The sequence below is a fragment of the Cydia fagiglandana genome, chromosome 17 (genome assembly GCF_963556715.1).
Source record: "Cydia fagiglandana chromosome 17, ilCydFagi1.1, whole genome shotgun sequence".
Taxonomy (NCBI): Eukaryota; Metazoa; Arthropoda; class Insecta; order Lepidoptera; family Tortricidae; genus Cydia; species Cydia fagiglandana.
In genome coordinates this window covers 12,819,404-12,832,088 of record NC_085948.1, presented here as the reverse complement: position 1 = coordinate 12,832,088, position 12,685 = coordinate 12,819,404, and the positions used below count along the sequence as shown (strand labels likewise).

The 12,685-nt window shown below is 37.7% G+C and overlaps 3 protein-coding genes across 4 annotated transcripts in view; 1 reads left to right on the top strand and 2 right to left on the bottom strand.

Moving 5' to 3' along the window:
• LOC134672523 (pre-mRNA-processing factor 6) overlaps positions 1–12,685 on the bottom strand; it is a 33,868-nt gene that overhangs the window by 6,806 nt on the left and 14,377 nt on the right. The window lies entirely within an intron of this gene.
• Positions 1,230–8,832, top strand: LOC134672734 (uncharacterized). 2 transcript variants are annotated; one of them, XM_063530680.1, is made up of 6 exons: positions 1,230–1,691; positions 4,304–4,462; positions 5,651–6,177; positions 6,263–6,375; positions 7,464–7,607; positions 8,499–8,832. In XM_063530680.1, the coding sequence occupies exons 1-6, from the start codon at positions 1,505–1,507 to the stop codon at positions 8,632–8,634; spliced, it is 1,266 nt and encodes a 421-aa protein (XP_063386750.1). In that variant the 5' UTR covers positions 1,230–1,504; the 3' UTR covers positions 8,635–8,832. The 2 variants fall into 2 exon arrangements, with proteins under 2 accessions (XP_063386750.1, XP_063386749.1); XM_063530679.1 differs by having other exon boundaries at positions 1,231–1,691; positions 4,304–4,458; positions 5,644–6,177; positions 8,499–8,831.
• LOC134672503 (uncharacterized) lies at positions 9,647–12,168 on the bottom strand. The gene is made up of 2 exons (XM_063530444.1): positions 10,727–12,168; positions 9,647–9,945 (listed from the first exon to the last, which is right to left on the bottom strand). The coding sequence occupies exons 1-2, from the start codon at positions 11,953–11,955 to the stop codon at positions 9,708–9,710; spliced, it is 1,467 nt and encodes a 488-aa protein (XP_063386514.1). The 5' UTR covers positions 11,956–12,168; the 3' UTR covers positions 9,647–9,707.

Sequence of the window (12,685 nt, the reverse complement as noted above, 5' to 3'; positions counted from 1 at the left end):
CGTCAGTGTTTTCTTGTGCAAAACGCGCCTTTTTTTCTATGTGTATTTTTGTTTGGAAAACTTATACTTAGGTATTTTAGCTTTCAGAAGATCTCGCTGTGGATCATAAGGCCTACCGTGAACACCGAAGTTCGCAAATTGCGGGCATCATTCTCCTTCACTCCAATTAAGACGCAATTAGAGTGTCAGAGATAGATATCCGCAATTTGCGAATTTCTGTGTTCGCGGTAGACGCTCTGAGGGGCTACCGCGAAAACCGAAATTCGCAAATTGCGGGAATTTTTTATTTATTTTTTATTTAAACTTTATTGCACAGTAAAAAATATACAGTGACAAAAGGCGGACTTAATGCTACACGGCATTTTCTACCAGTCAAATTTTTCTCTGTCACTCTAATTACGCCGTCATTGGAGTAAAAGAGAAAGATCCCCGCAACTTGCGAACTTCTATTTTCGCGGTTATAGCCCTGTTTAGTATCTTCTATAGGTTGTGGCCACAGTAGGTACTTCGCATACTTACCTACTACTTGCAAATACGAAGTTGTATGAGCTCATCCACCCATACGATGGACACCCACCCACCACGTAGGATGTTCACACACAAGATGGACAGACGACCTTGTTAAGGCCGCCGGAAGACGCTGGATGCGGGTCGCTTCCAACCGGTACGAATGGAGGTCCAAGGGGGAGGCCTATGTTCAGCAGTGGACGTCTTATGGCTGAGATGATGATGATGATGATGATGAGCCCATCCCATTAAACACTTTGCATCCTAAATTATGAATTCCAATCGCTTAATTACCACGTAGCTCGCCTCCAACAAAGCAGTATGTGTAATCTTACATTATGGCTTTTACAACTACCTAATCTCATATATATTTCCCAAATATGACGGTTCCCCCTATGATGGTTACTTCACCTATGTCAGCCGCAGTGATCATTTTCGACCGTTATTACAAATTAATAAAACCAACTGGAAGGAATTATAGCAGACTATAACTGTGTCATGTGTTGTCACCGTAGGTATCGTCAAATCTACTGGCTCGATCTAGATATTCTAGATGAAGTGTCAAACAATTCGTTCTTGTGACCCGAAATAAGGAGACTTCTTAAAAAATCTTTAGAAAATACCTACAGTTTCAGGTCCTAAGTTAGTTTACATATTCTTCGGTAAACATTGTCCGTAAAATGCAGGTATTTAATGCCTAAATACCACACTCAACCGGTCAGCAGGTAGGTATGTAAGTACTCCATGCAAAGATGTCCTAAAATTATCCCTCACATTGTCTCAAGTTTATTAGTTTCCGACAGACGCATTAGAAACGAGGGTTCAACAAACAATAGCTCCGCTAAGAAACTTACTAGGAAGTGGGCTGCAAAAAAGGATGCATTTTTTGTCGGGCTGCAAATCTCATTGTTCGGAGCGGGGGTTGCAGTATAGGGTGCGGTAATGAAACTTTTACCTGCTCATAGACTAGTCGCATTGCAGGCCTAGAGCGGGAAACATGTCGATCCCCAAGGCTGATAGGTGGATGAAAGTTGAGTGGAACAGTGGAGGGCAGAGTGTGGTGAACGCGAGGTATTTGCTGAAGAGTTTGCCTAATGGTGAGGAGCTGAAGATAGGGACGGTGGTGACCATCGGAAAGCAGGAGAATGGGACTCCGTTGACGGCAACTGTTCTGGCGAGTGCACGTGAGTAACTGTATTTATGAAGTGAATTATATAGGTAATAGTATTGTAGACAAAATCTAAAGCTTCGTTTACCTACAAGTGGTCTGTTCAGTGTGTCGGTTTTAGATATACTACGCAACGGCCATCGAAGATTTAGCAAGCTCAAATAAATCTTAATAGATTATTTTATTACTAAATAATAATATTATTTTCGATGTACTAAACCTTTCAACTATAGGTATGTACCTACTTAAGTATACCAACCAAGGCTTAATGCCCTTCGAACTAGAATCAGGTCACACATGAATATTATTATTTTCGCAATCCCTAGCAAATTTTTTTTATATCAGTCTGAATATGTAACAATATTTATACAAAGTTTAAATTAAAATTATTCGACGCGCTAATACCACGTGATTGTACTTACCTGAAATAGAATTTGCGCGCTAACCGATCAAAGGAACACCGCGCAGCAATGCACAAAGCGTTAGTCATAGAACTCATAGATAGAATAGACGGCTTTCCATCCGTATTGTGTTACGAATAATAGAAAGCAGGATTTACGACGGTCGGCCGAGGGTGCCGAAACCGTTAGAAATAGCCATGTAGGTACGAGTATTTACCTATCGGTACTGCGTTAGAATAAGAAAATTAGATCAACGTAGTTATTATTAGAAATTAAAATTAATTCTAAATAGAAAAGTTTTCGTTGGCAAGTAGGTATATACTTCTGTTATATTTTCCTAGAAAAATATATTTAACTTACCGAACTTTATAAAATCAAAAATAGAGTAGGTAAATACGTCTAAATTTCTAAAATAATTGAGAGTGAAAATGTTTTAAATTCAATTTTAACAAAACAAGCGAAACCATCTGCTTTTAACCTCTAGCGGCCCACCATACAAGGAAAATTGGCAATCGAATTTGAATCAACCGTATTAGAAAATAGAGTTGAATTTGTTTTGTATTAAATTCGAACGAAACAAAATAAAAGAAACTATATATCAAGCTCATAATATATTATTATGAATTAATAATAATGAGTCTAAAAGTTCTATCTCTGACTTTTAGACTCAATATTTTATGTTTACCTAGGTATTATGTATGTGCGTAGTAGTACGTAGACTTTGATTTAGAAAAGTCATTTAAAAGATGCCTATTTTTGCCGTCATGGTTCTCAAAGTTCAACAAACCTACTTACATATTTAATAGATAACCCGATTTAAAATAATGGTAATGTGTAAGCACATTCCCCCACTGTTTAGAAAAACAAAACTAAATAATAATATCTACTATGTTATTGGTAAGTACCAAGCTTTGCGTACTAATAAAATTTTACGATGCCAAATGGTTCCATATTATAAAACAAAAACATCATTCCTTTCCATACTTTTTTTAGGTATCTTCTGATACCTGCTCAAAGGGCCGAAGCTTGAATGGACCCAAGTCGACAATTGCGCCTTTTTCGGGATATTACTCACCTACGGGTCTATAATTATCTATCTATTTCATCATCGTTACAACATTCATTAGGTCATTTTCATTTACAAAATAAACTATTCGTTTCTGGGTTCATTTTGGCGTTTCTTAGGCGTTAAAGCGTTAAAGTAAAAAAGTTACTTTTACAAAGCAACAAGATCGTGATTCGTATGGCTAACAAAGAAATCATAAGGCCATAGTTGCCATACCGCATACGATATATTAGGTCAAACTTAGATGAAATGAGAATACCTATAATAATTCTCGAGAAAACTGCCGTGCTAGTCTAAAGTCGAATTTTTTAAATATAATTTCCTATAAGATATATGTATTAAAAAGTCGCCTTTTATACTGTATGCAATATTATTTGCGTAATTTGAAACATTGTGACTGACGTATATAGAGATGTAACTAACCCAAATCGATTGTCACAGCAAGCGATTACGATTGGATGGCACATAGACTGAGGTATCGAATTGTGACGTATAATGAATTTTTATTTGAGATTTAAATAAAGCTAGAATTATATGGTTTTTCCGCAAGGTAAATGCATTTAATACACTGACCGAGTAGGTCGCACCTATCGTCAAAATCTAAACTAACTGGGGATCTATTTTAAAGTTTATTTATGTTATTTCTGTGTCAAATTTGTTGTCTGTTAGGTGACGATAAATATATCCATATTTACAGTTAATTATCCACCTTTTCCTTACTTTTATTAAAAGAAAAATGAAAAATTCATATCGATTTACTTAGACTACTACCGATTCATAACGGTGGTGTCCGGCCAACCCTAAAATTAAAAAAAAAAGACGTAGAACGTAAACGTTCGCAGTGCATTTGTTTTCCTTTGTGATTTCGATGTGCAAGACATTTTACGTTGTATTGCTGTTGTGAGTGACAGATGTCAAATAACGCAAATAATATTGCATACAGTATAGTTTAAACTATCCAAATATTGAAAAAGACGGGTGATCACGCGATCACCCGTCTTTCTCAAACTTTTACGAGTGAGAAAAAGTGGGTAGTAGCTATTATAGGTACTCTACTTTTTTGCGCGAAAACTCGGTTGTTTCTGTTAGATGTTTTAACGTCAAACTGTTGACGTAATGTTCAGATTTATTTAAAAACTAGATAACTTTTCTCCAAATTAGGCGATCGAGAGCTTCTGGAGAAGCCTCCAGTAGAGGAAACGCAGGAGAACGCAGGCACGAGCGCGCAGAACGAGCAGGAACAGGGCGATTATTCCCCGAGTGCCTCTGACTGGGAGCCTACGGGCGACTCCAGCTCTGATGACTCCGAGGAAGAGGTCAGTTGGATTGATTTGTATATTTATTAGTATTACCAGAGATATATATAACTCCGTATAAGATAAATAAAGTCTAAGAAAAAAACGTGCCTCGGATGTCAAGCAAAAGTCACTGTCGAATAGATGGCGCCATATACCTTTGGCCTATTGTCGTTTAGATGGCGTTGGCGACACCGTTTGATATTTAACAATTTTAACACGTATCAGTGAAAGAACATGGGTCATTGTGGAACAATAAAAATTAATAATCATATATCCGTTAACATATTTTAATTCATTTATACATTTTCAATTTTATTTTAAGTTTTAATCGTGTGTCGATAGATGGCAGTAAATGTACCGTGACTACAAAATTTACTTTGACAGGACCCCTCTATACTATCTATTCTTTTTGGTATTACTTAAGCCCTTAGGGCCACCCCACATCTGGCGTCTTTCGAGCGTCGGCGTCTTCAATTCTATGGCCGCTGCTCGACGCAACGTCGACGCAACTGTTCAGCGACGTCATTTTTCATAGCGCTGAGTGGCGCTGACCAGACGCCGACGCTCGAGGGACGCTAGATGTGGGGTGGCCCTTAATTATCTCTCTCTCTCTTCAATCGGTCCCTCATTGCTGAGGATCGTGACTCCGTTTGATTCCGTCAACTAGTTGTCTCCATCGGTCCCGTTCTGTAGCTTGGTGGAGTGCGTCGCTGACAGGTATTTTTAGTTCCTCCGCTATTTGGTGGTAATTATCTCTAGTTCATTTTATAAACGATCTCCTTTTTACAAGTTCTTGTGCTAGGTAATTGAAAAAAAGGAAGATTTATAGTCTACGAGTATAATAAAATGGGGCTTTATACTAGTTGTTTATACTCGTATGTAGGTAAGTTTTTTCGACTACTAGGTAAATAGGTAATAACCTATGACTTAGCAGTGCTTAGCGATCTATTCTACGTAGATAGTAGATAGTATGGCAGTGTAGTGTATTCTACCGTAGCATGAAACTTACTGCGCCAATCTTTATAAATGAGGAGTATGGATTTGTCTTTACAGCCCGGGTGACGACTAAATTTTAAATTGACTCCCAAAAATGAGGCAGTTTAAATACGTAGTGTCCAAATATCGCGTAAAAAAATCTCCAATTGAAAAAAATGGAAATTCTAATTTAATCAAGATAAAATTTGAATGTCGTTTAACTTTCAGGTGGAAGAGAACAAGAAAATCAAATTGGAGCGTCCGGCGCGTCAATATTCCAACAAGAGCAACAGAAAAGTCCTCACGCCAACCCACAGGCCCAAAGCGGTCATCCCCAACGGCATGCAACAGCTCGCCCTACAGAACTCCATGAGGAATCGCAGACCAAACGACATGAGATATTATGGCAACCCAGACCCAAATAAAAAATACGCCCCTGATGCTAAAGAATCCGTGCCCGAACTTATAACTACCATGAAGTCTATGTTTCAAGAACTGTTTACAATAATAAGCAAGATGAAACCTGACTTCAACTTAAACGATATCACCGATTTCCAACAGAGTGCTGTTGAAGTCGAAGTACCTGAAATTTCTCATGATAATTCAGAATATATAAAGAATGAGATGAATTATACGAATGACACACAAGGGGATGAGAGGATGGATAGCGAATATTCGGATAGGTCGGATGATAATGTGTTAATCACTAACAGATATGAAACAGTTGATAAAAAGAGCGCGAAACCTGCAAAGAACGAATGGGTGAGCCACAATTTTGAATGAAATCTATGTACTGAGTCATATTCACAATAATTTGTGGTTTCATGTTATTATTTCCTGATCTTAGGTGCCAATTGGAAGTGGAACAACGTTGATACACAGAGATAAATACAGAAAAGTAAATTGGAAGTCTTACACCGTCGCGACCCGGACGTTATTGTTGGCAGCATTCTCGCGAAGGTAAGTATTTCAAATGATTTGTAAACTCTACAATTGTTAATATCATCCTGTATACTGCCCTTCTAAGCCGAATAGCACTATCTCAAAAATAAATGGTATTGAAAATGGAATGCTCAGTAATAGAAACTAAAGTATAAGTAAGTAAATACACTTTTCTCAAAAATGGACGGCAAAGTCGACCTTGCTGTCTAAAAAATAGGTCGCGAAGCGTTTAGTTTATGGTCAGTCAAAAATTAAAAAGTTAAATACATTGCAGTCTCGATTTTGGGACTGCAATGTTGCATACAAATTCCATTATTTGTCGAGTTCCAAACTTTTTAAAAGTTGAAATGGCCATATCAATTGAAGGCACAGGCGCTTTAAACAGCCAAACAGATGATTAGTACCGCGACTATTTAGTTGTCTCAAATAGGTTGGCGTATTTTTGGCAGAAAAATACACTTCTATATTTTTATTAAAAAAATAAAAAGGCGGCAAGGGCTTTCTTCTGTGAAAATATATACGTAACAACGTTGCTTTTGTAAAATATTTCTATGATATTTATATTTCTTGCACCATTTTTGAGAAAAGCACTATATATGACTCGGCTGGAAGGCTACTTGCTGGCTTCGGATTCAATTAAACGGACTCCCAAGGTCGTCCATTTAAAACGAATCCTCAGCCTGCAAGTAGCTACTTCCGAACCTCGACAATAATGTACTATTATTGCACCACAAAGAAAAATACAATAACAGATTTACAGTGTGAATAATGGTAGTAACAGGTATAAGTTAGCAATTTTTTTTTTTGAGATGGCGCTCTTTGGCTTAGCAGTGCAGTATATCACCTAGCTAATAAGTATAATATAATGAAAATTTGCTAGTTATATCCAAAATTATACCTACACCTAAGGCACTGGTGCTCAAATCCTCAGTAATTTTCGTCAGTTTTGCGATATTTCCAGACCGATACGACTTTCAAAATTCAAACCTTCATAAAAAGAGTACTCCGGCAACGCACTTACAGCCTCTCTGGTGTGGCGATTCGTCTGCTCGTTTTCCTCGTATCATAAAAAACGCATTTAACAAATTAATCAACTTTTTTTTCAGGACGCTGGCAACACATTCCCTGACGGGGAAGAAATCACCGGCGTTCACGAACAAGCCGGCAAAAATGTGTCTCGACCCGAAAATAGTTTCCGACATCGTGATAGAAATTACAGATAAATTTAAAGTCAAGGATAATTTAGTCAGGTTTGTAAACAATTTACATTTCCATCAATCTACGCTCAAGATGTTTTTGAGAGAACTCTATTACTCTAAGAATTAGAAATACATATGTACCTAGGTAACTGACTTAGGTACTATTAGAGTACAGTTTAGCCAATATGGCTAGTTTATTAGATAATTAGTATAACTGTGGTATAACATAACTACATTGCCCTCTTATCTATACTTACATACCATATTTCACTATTTTACTGAGACTATGTGTAGCGTCTAGACTCTTATTGTTATGTAAGAAAAGACGGAAAGTCGCCAGCCTGTCGGTATTCTACAGGTTGCACTTCGGGGAGTGTGCCCAAGAGCTACACGAGCTTATTCCACCGTCCCCATTCTACCATCGGACTTTTAGACGCACGGCCGGTTTCCATCCTTACTTGGTAGATATTCCACCAATTCGCACGAAGCGCTTTGCTTCTACTTTCCTTATGCGCACTGCCAAGGAATGGAATTCCTTGCCGGCGTCTATATTTCCGTGTTCTTATAACCCGGCAACCTTCAAATCAAGAGTGAACAGGCACCTTCTGGGCGAGCTCGCTCCATCGTAGGCCACGTCTACGCCTCGGCTAGTCTGTGGCCATGAGTAAGCCCATTCATAAAAAAAAAAAAAATAAAGCCTAATTTCACACGTCTGATTTGATAAAGTACCTACAGTAGGTACAGTCAGCAAAAAGTGTTGCAAAAATACCTAAGGGTTTCGCGAAATGTATCTTACCCAAATCGAATTTAATTTCGCGCCGTTAATGCTACGAGATGTAATTGTGAGATTTTATATTTTGACCTACTTCTAATAATCTTTTAGAATTTAAAATTGGCACGAGTGCAATGAATTGTATTTATGGATTGTTATTTATATTTCAGGAGCATTATAACAACGAAATGCGCGGACGAGTGTAAGATGTATAAAATGCAAAAGAACAAACACAATGCATCTGATAAAAAGAAGAGCAAGAATCAGGAAAATATACCACCGGCTGCCAATAATACTGCTAATTAGATTTTTTAAATGTTGTTAATTTTATTTTTGAACTTGAATCGGCAATCCGCAAAGAAATCCTACTTCATTACTTGTTTGGCATTATTTGCAATAGCTACCACCAAGTTGTTACCAAATAAAATAATATATAATTCTCACCTGTTCCCAGTGGTAAAAACTACGAAAAACAAAATCTAGGCATTTTTATAAATTTTTTGAACACTGACAAAATTTTGGTGGTAACTATTGAGCAAAAACATGCTGCACCTTAAAAAATCCTGTGTTTAATTGTTATTAGCAAGTTGATCTCACAATGAATTCAATTATTGCGTATTTTAAAATGATATTTTACAATGCCGTGATTTGAAGAAAAAAATTGATGTTTAAAAGAAAAACTACATAATTGTATTTCAACTGTTTATTTTACTAATATACCACGTGTGGATATATCTTACTTTATGCCATTTAAAAAAAGGTATCAATAGATTTAAGGTTTTGTGATTCCCACAATTGTTAAGTAACGAATAAATGTATATAAAATTTTTTGTAGATTTTTTTTAGCACATCATTCAAAACAATAGATACTATCAAACGTGACAGTAAGTTCTTGCCTTTTTGTGTATGCAATAAGTACTTCTATTGCATATGTTCGAATCGCCTGATGTAAGTCAAAAAACGAGTATGCAGCGCATGCAATGATAAAAATAAGAGGATTTCCTCGGTGTAATATTGAAAGGGTACCGAGGTACCTACTCATAGGCAACACCACTGGCGTGTACATATAGCCAATACATGGCCAATACCGTTTATCACTATAGCGTTAACTATAAAACGGGTCACTTTATTTGGGAATGGTATAAATTAACCCATTATTCCATCCCATCATTTCTATTGAGTTGATAATATATCGGGGATAAACGCAAGGTATATAGATTATAGAAGGCCACTGTCAATTTGATTGTCTATTGTCACATTTCATACAAAAGTACCATATCGTCGAGAGCGCCACCTACAACTTTAAGCATCAAATTCCATATTAACGTAGGTAGGTACTATCGTCGAAATCACCATCTGGGATTAGCTTTCCCCATTACCTAATTTCCTTGCTGGAAAATACCGAGCGGGGACAGTACTAGATCGATATTAGTACTTGCTATTATAGCTCTCATAAGCATCATGTCATCAGGAGTGAACCGCCAGCCGCTCAGCTGTCCCAGGCTCTGCAGTTTGGGGCAACACTCCATGAGTAGTTCAACAGTGTCCCGTGTTAGCCGAGGTGCGTTCGGAAACCAAATTCCTTCGAGATTCTCGAATTTGTAGCGGCGGAGCATCCTGGAAATGTCAATTTAAATATTTAGTGTTTTTATGTATGAAAATTGCGAGTGATAGTTATAATGTGGTTGTCTTTTTCTAATAAAGGAAAATGTCAAAGGGATAAGCAAGGAAAATGAGTCGCAATGACCACGAGTTCAAATTTTTATACTGGTCTCTCTAATTGCATTAGAAATCGTAAAAAAATCGATAGATCGATTTAGTTCTGAATCACGTAGGTTCATTACCTACTTAATATCACGCGTATTATAGCCCTTATAGGTCTCGCTATTGTGGCGTCGTTATAACAGATTTACGACATCTTATTAATTCGTTACAGATATATTATTAATATATTTAATTATTAGATGTACCTAACAATAGTTATATTTTGAAACTTGGCAAGCACAAGTTCAGTGGCTTTAGACCTAGGATTGGACATACTAGTAGTTAAGAATTGAAATAACGAAACCCACATTAGCAGAGCCACAAGCAGTGAGCAATCATGAAAATGTACATATTATAAATTGGCTTTTTGTTAGGGTCTTTGGCTCACATATTTTTATACGCAAACGGATAGCAAACTTTCCCTGGTAATCCATTAAAGAAATTACGCGACGCTACTTCAAAGAACGATTTGTCTCGCGTCGTCATTTCACGTTATTGGTCCATTGGTCCTGCGTAGGCAGATTCGGATCGTAAATAACTTCATCTTATAGTCCCTACCGATTCTCAGGACTAAAACAATCTTATTTCTATTTATATCTACAACGAAATGTTTAAATGCAATAGATATACTAACCTCGACATATCGTTGTCATCCAGCTTGATTTCGTCTGCTATTATGATTTTCTTCAACTTCGGGCTGCCGCACATTAAATATTTGAGACACGAAGACGACAAGTTTCCTTGAACTATTTCTATATGCTCTAGTTTCGTAAATGGAACTTCTTCTTCGTGCGTCGCTGTCTGTATTTGGTAGAACTCCAAACTTTCCAAGTTCCTGCATGTTTCTGCTATTCTAGTGAAGTTGAATGATCCCAACGAACCAGACAACATTAGTGTAACGATTTTAGATCCGATTTTGTCGAGAAGCTGATGCAGCTCATGGCACTGGAATTTGTTAAGCTTAATTTTGTTAATGTCTTTAAACTCTTTTATCAACGCGAGCACGCCTGAATCTGGCTCTTCTAGGTAAATAGTTTCTAGATTTGGACATAAAGCTACTATCGCTTTCATGGTCCTCATGTTCGTTTGAGCGTCGTGAATGTACTGTAACTTTGTTTTGAAATCAGGCGGACAGTCGTTGTTGTAGATGTAGTAAAGAGATTTCCCGACGAATGAGTAACTGCCAAGATTTGTGAGGTTGGGTAACCGTTTTATCAACAACGCCACGTCTGTGTGATCGATGTTTTCTTCGCCGTACATTCCTATGTTGACCACAGTTAGGCTTCGAGTCAGCTCCGGATTCCCAGACAACATGGCGTCTATACCGATTTCTGTGATGTCCGTTTCTCCAGACACGTCTAAGAGCTTCAGCTGTTTGTTATGTTCGCCAATGAATTTGAGCACTTCATCGTTGGCGATATAAGGGATATGGAGAACTGTCAGGTTTGTAAGATTCTTGATTAAATTATACATGAGCGTCAGGTGATCTTCTTTAACCCATACTCCTTTTAGATTTAGAGTTGTAAGATGGTGCCCCTGTTCAACAATCAGCTCAATAACTTTCCTGTAATAGGGGCATGGGAACATTCCCGTAGCAAGAGTCTTCACATTCTCTCTAAGCAGTAACTTCATTGTGTAGTATCTTATAGAGGGGTCGAGGTACTCGGAGTTTAGTATTAAGTTCATGAGATCTTGAAATATGTCGCTAGTGGCCCCCATTTGCTCGTAATACGAGGAGACCACCGCAAAGAGCATAGCAACATCTTCGTCGGCGGCGACTCTGGACAGGGCGTGGATGAGTTGCCTGGCTACTAAAGACAGTGTCGTTTCTTGAAGGGGAGGCACTGGGCACTTTGGGGACATTTTCACAGCACTTTATTTCACTTTTTTGTACTATCTTTTGAGCATCGCAGAGTTCCGCGTCGGTATCGGAGCGGGCGAGAAGTGATCCTTGTAAGCTATTTAGCGCATGCGTTCTGGCGCGGCGCCAGCGCACCGTTTATAATTCAAACACACACAAACGCGCATATTTATAGAAACTTTTATGAGTGAAGGTGTTTACAATGCGTCCAGTGGTTATGTCCGAATTATCTGATGCTGGAGTAAAGTTATATTAAACCAAAAAAAAATGTAATTCAGTAAAGTTGGGTCGGTTTATCGTAAAAGCAGAACTTTACTTTCTTTGAGATTTTTCCTATTTATAGCTACGGTAGCGACATATGATACGTCTAATCAAGATATAAAATCTTTACGGCCTACTCAAAACACGCATTATAGGTTAAATAATCCAGTGAATTAGAAGCTAATTTTTTTGAGTATAGCCTGCGCCAACGAATAGTTTACGTCTGGTTTAGACGATCGATACTTACTGCAACTAGGTTATCTATGATTGAGCCAGTGCCAGTTTTGTATTAAATATTACCATTGCCATAAAATACGTCAAACTACGTATTTTACGGCAATGGTAATTAAATTCCATATATTTCAAACCTTTCATTCTATGTATGAACTTTTAGCGCTTCGTCAAGTTTGACTTGTTTTTATTTTGTTAGCCTGGTTTAGTGTCCCACTGCTTTGACTTTGCGGTTTGACT

What these genes read in the sequence shown, in the direction of transcription:
- LOC134672734 (XM_063530679.1), top strand. Translation starts at nt 1,505, where the DNA reads ATGTCGATCCCCAAGGCTGATAGGTGGATGAAAGTTGAGTGGAACAGT. An exon ending in CTGATGACTCCGAGGAAGAG is followed by an intron (nt 4,459 to 5,643) that starts GTCAGTTGGATT and finishes TTTAACTTTCAG; the next exon opens with GTGGAAGAGAACAAGAAAAT. An exon ending in TTGGCAGCATTCTCGCGAAG is followed by an intron (nt 6,376 to 7,463) that starts GTAAGTATTTCA and finishes CTTTTTTTTCAG; the next exon opens with GACGCTGGCAACACATTCCC.
- LOC134672503 (XM_063530444.1), bottom strand. Translation starts at nt 11,955, where the DNA reads ATGTCCCCAAAGTGCCCAGTGCCTCCCCTTCAAGAAACGACACTGTCT. An exon ending in GATGACAACGATATGTCGAG is followed by an intron (nt 9,946 to 10,726) that starts GTTAGTATATCT and finishes TGACATTTCCAG; the next exon opens with GATGCTCCGCCGCTACAAAT.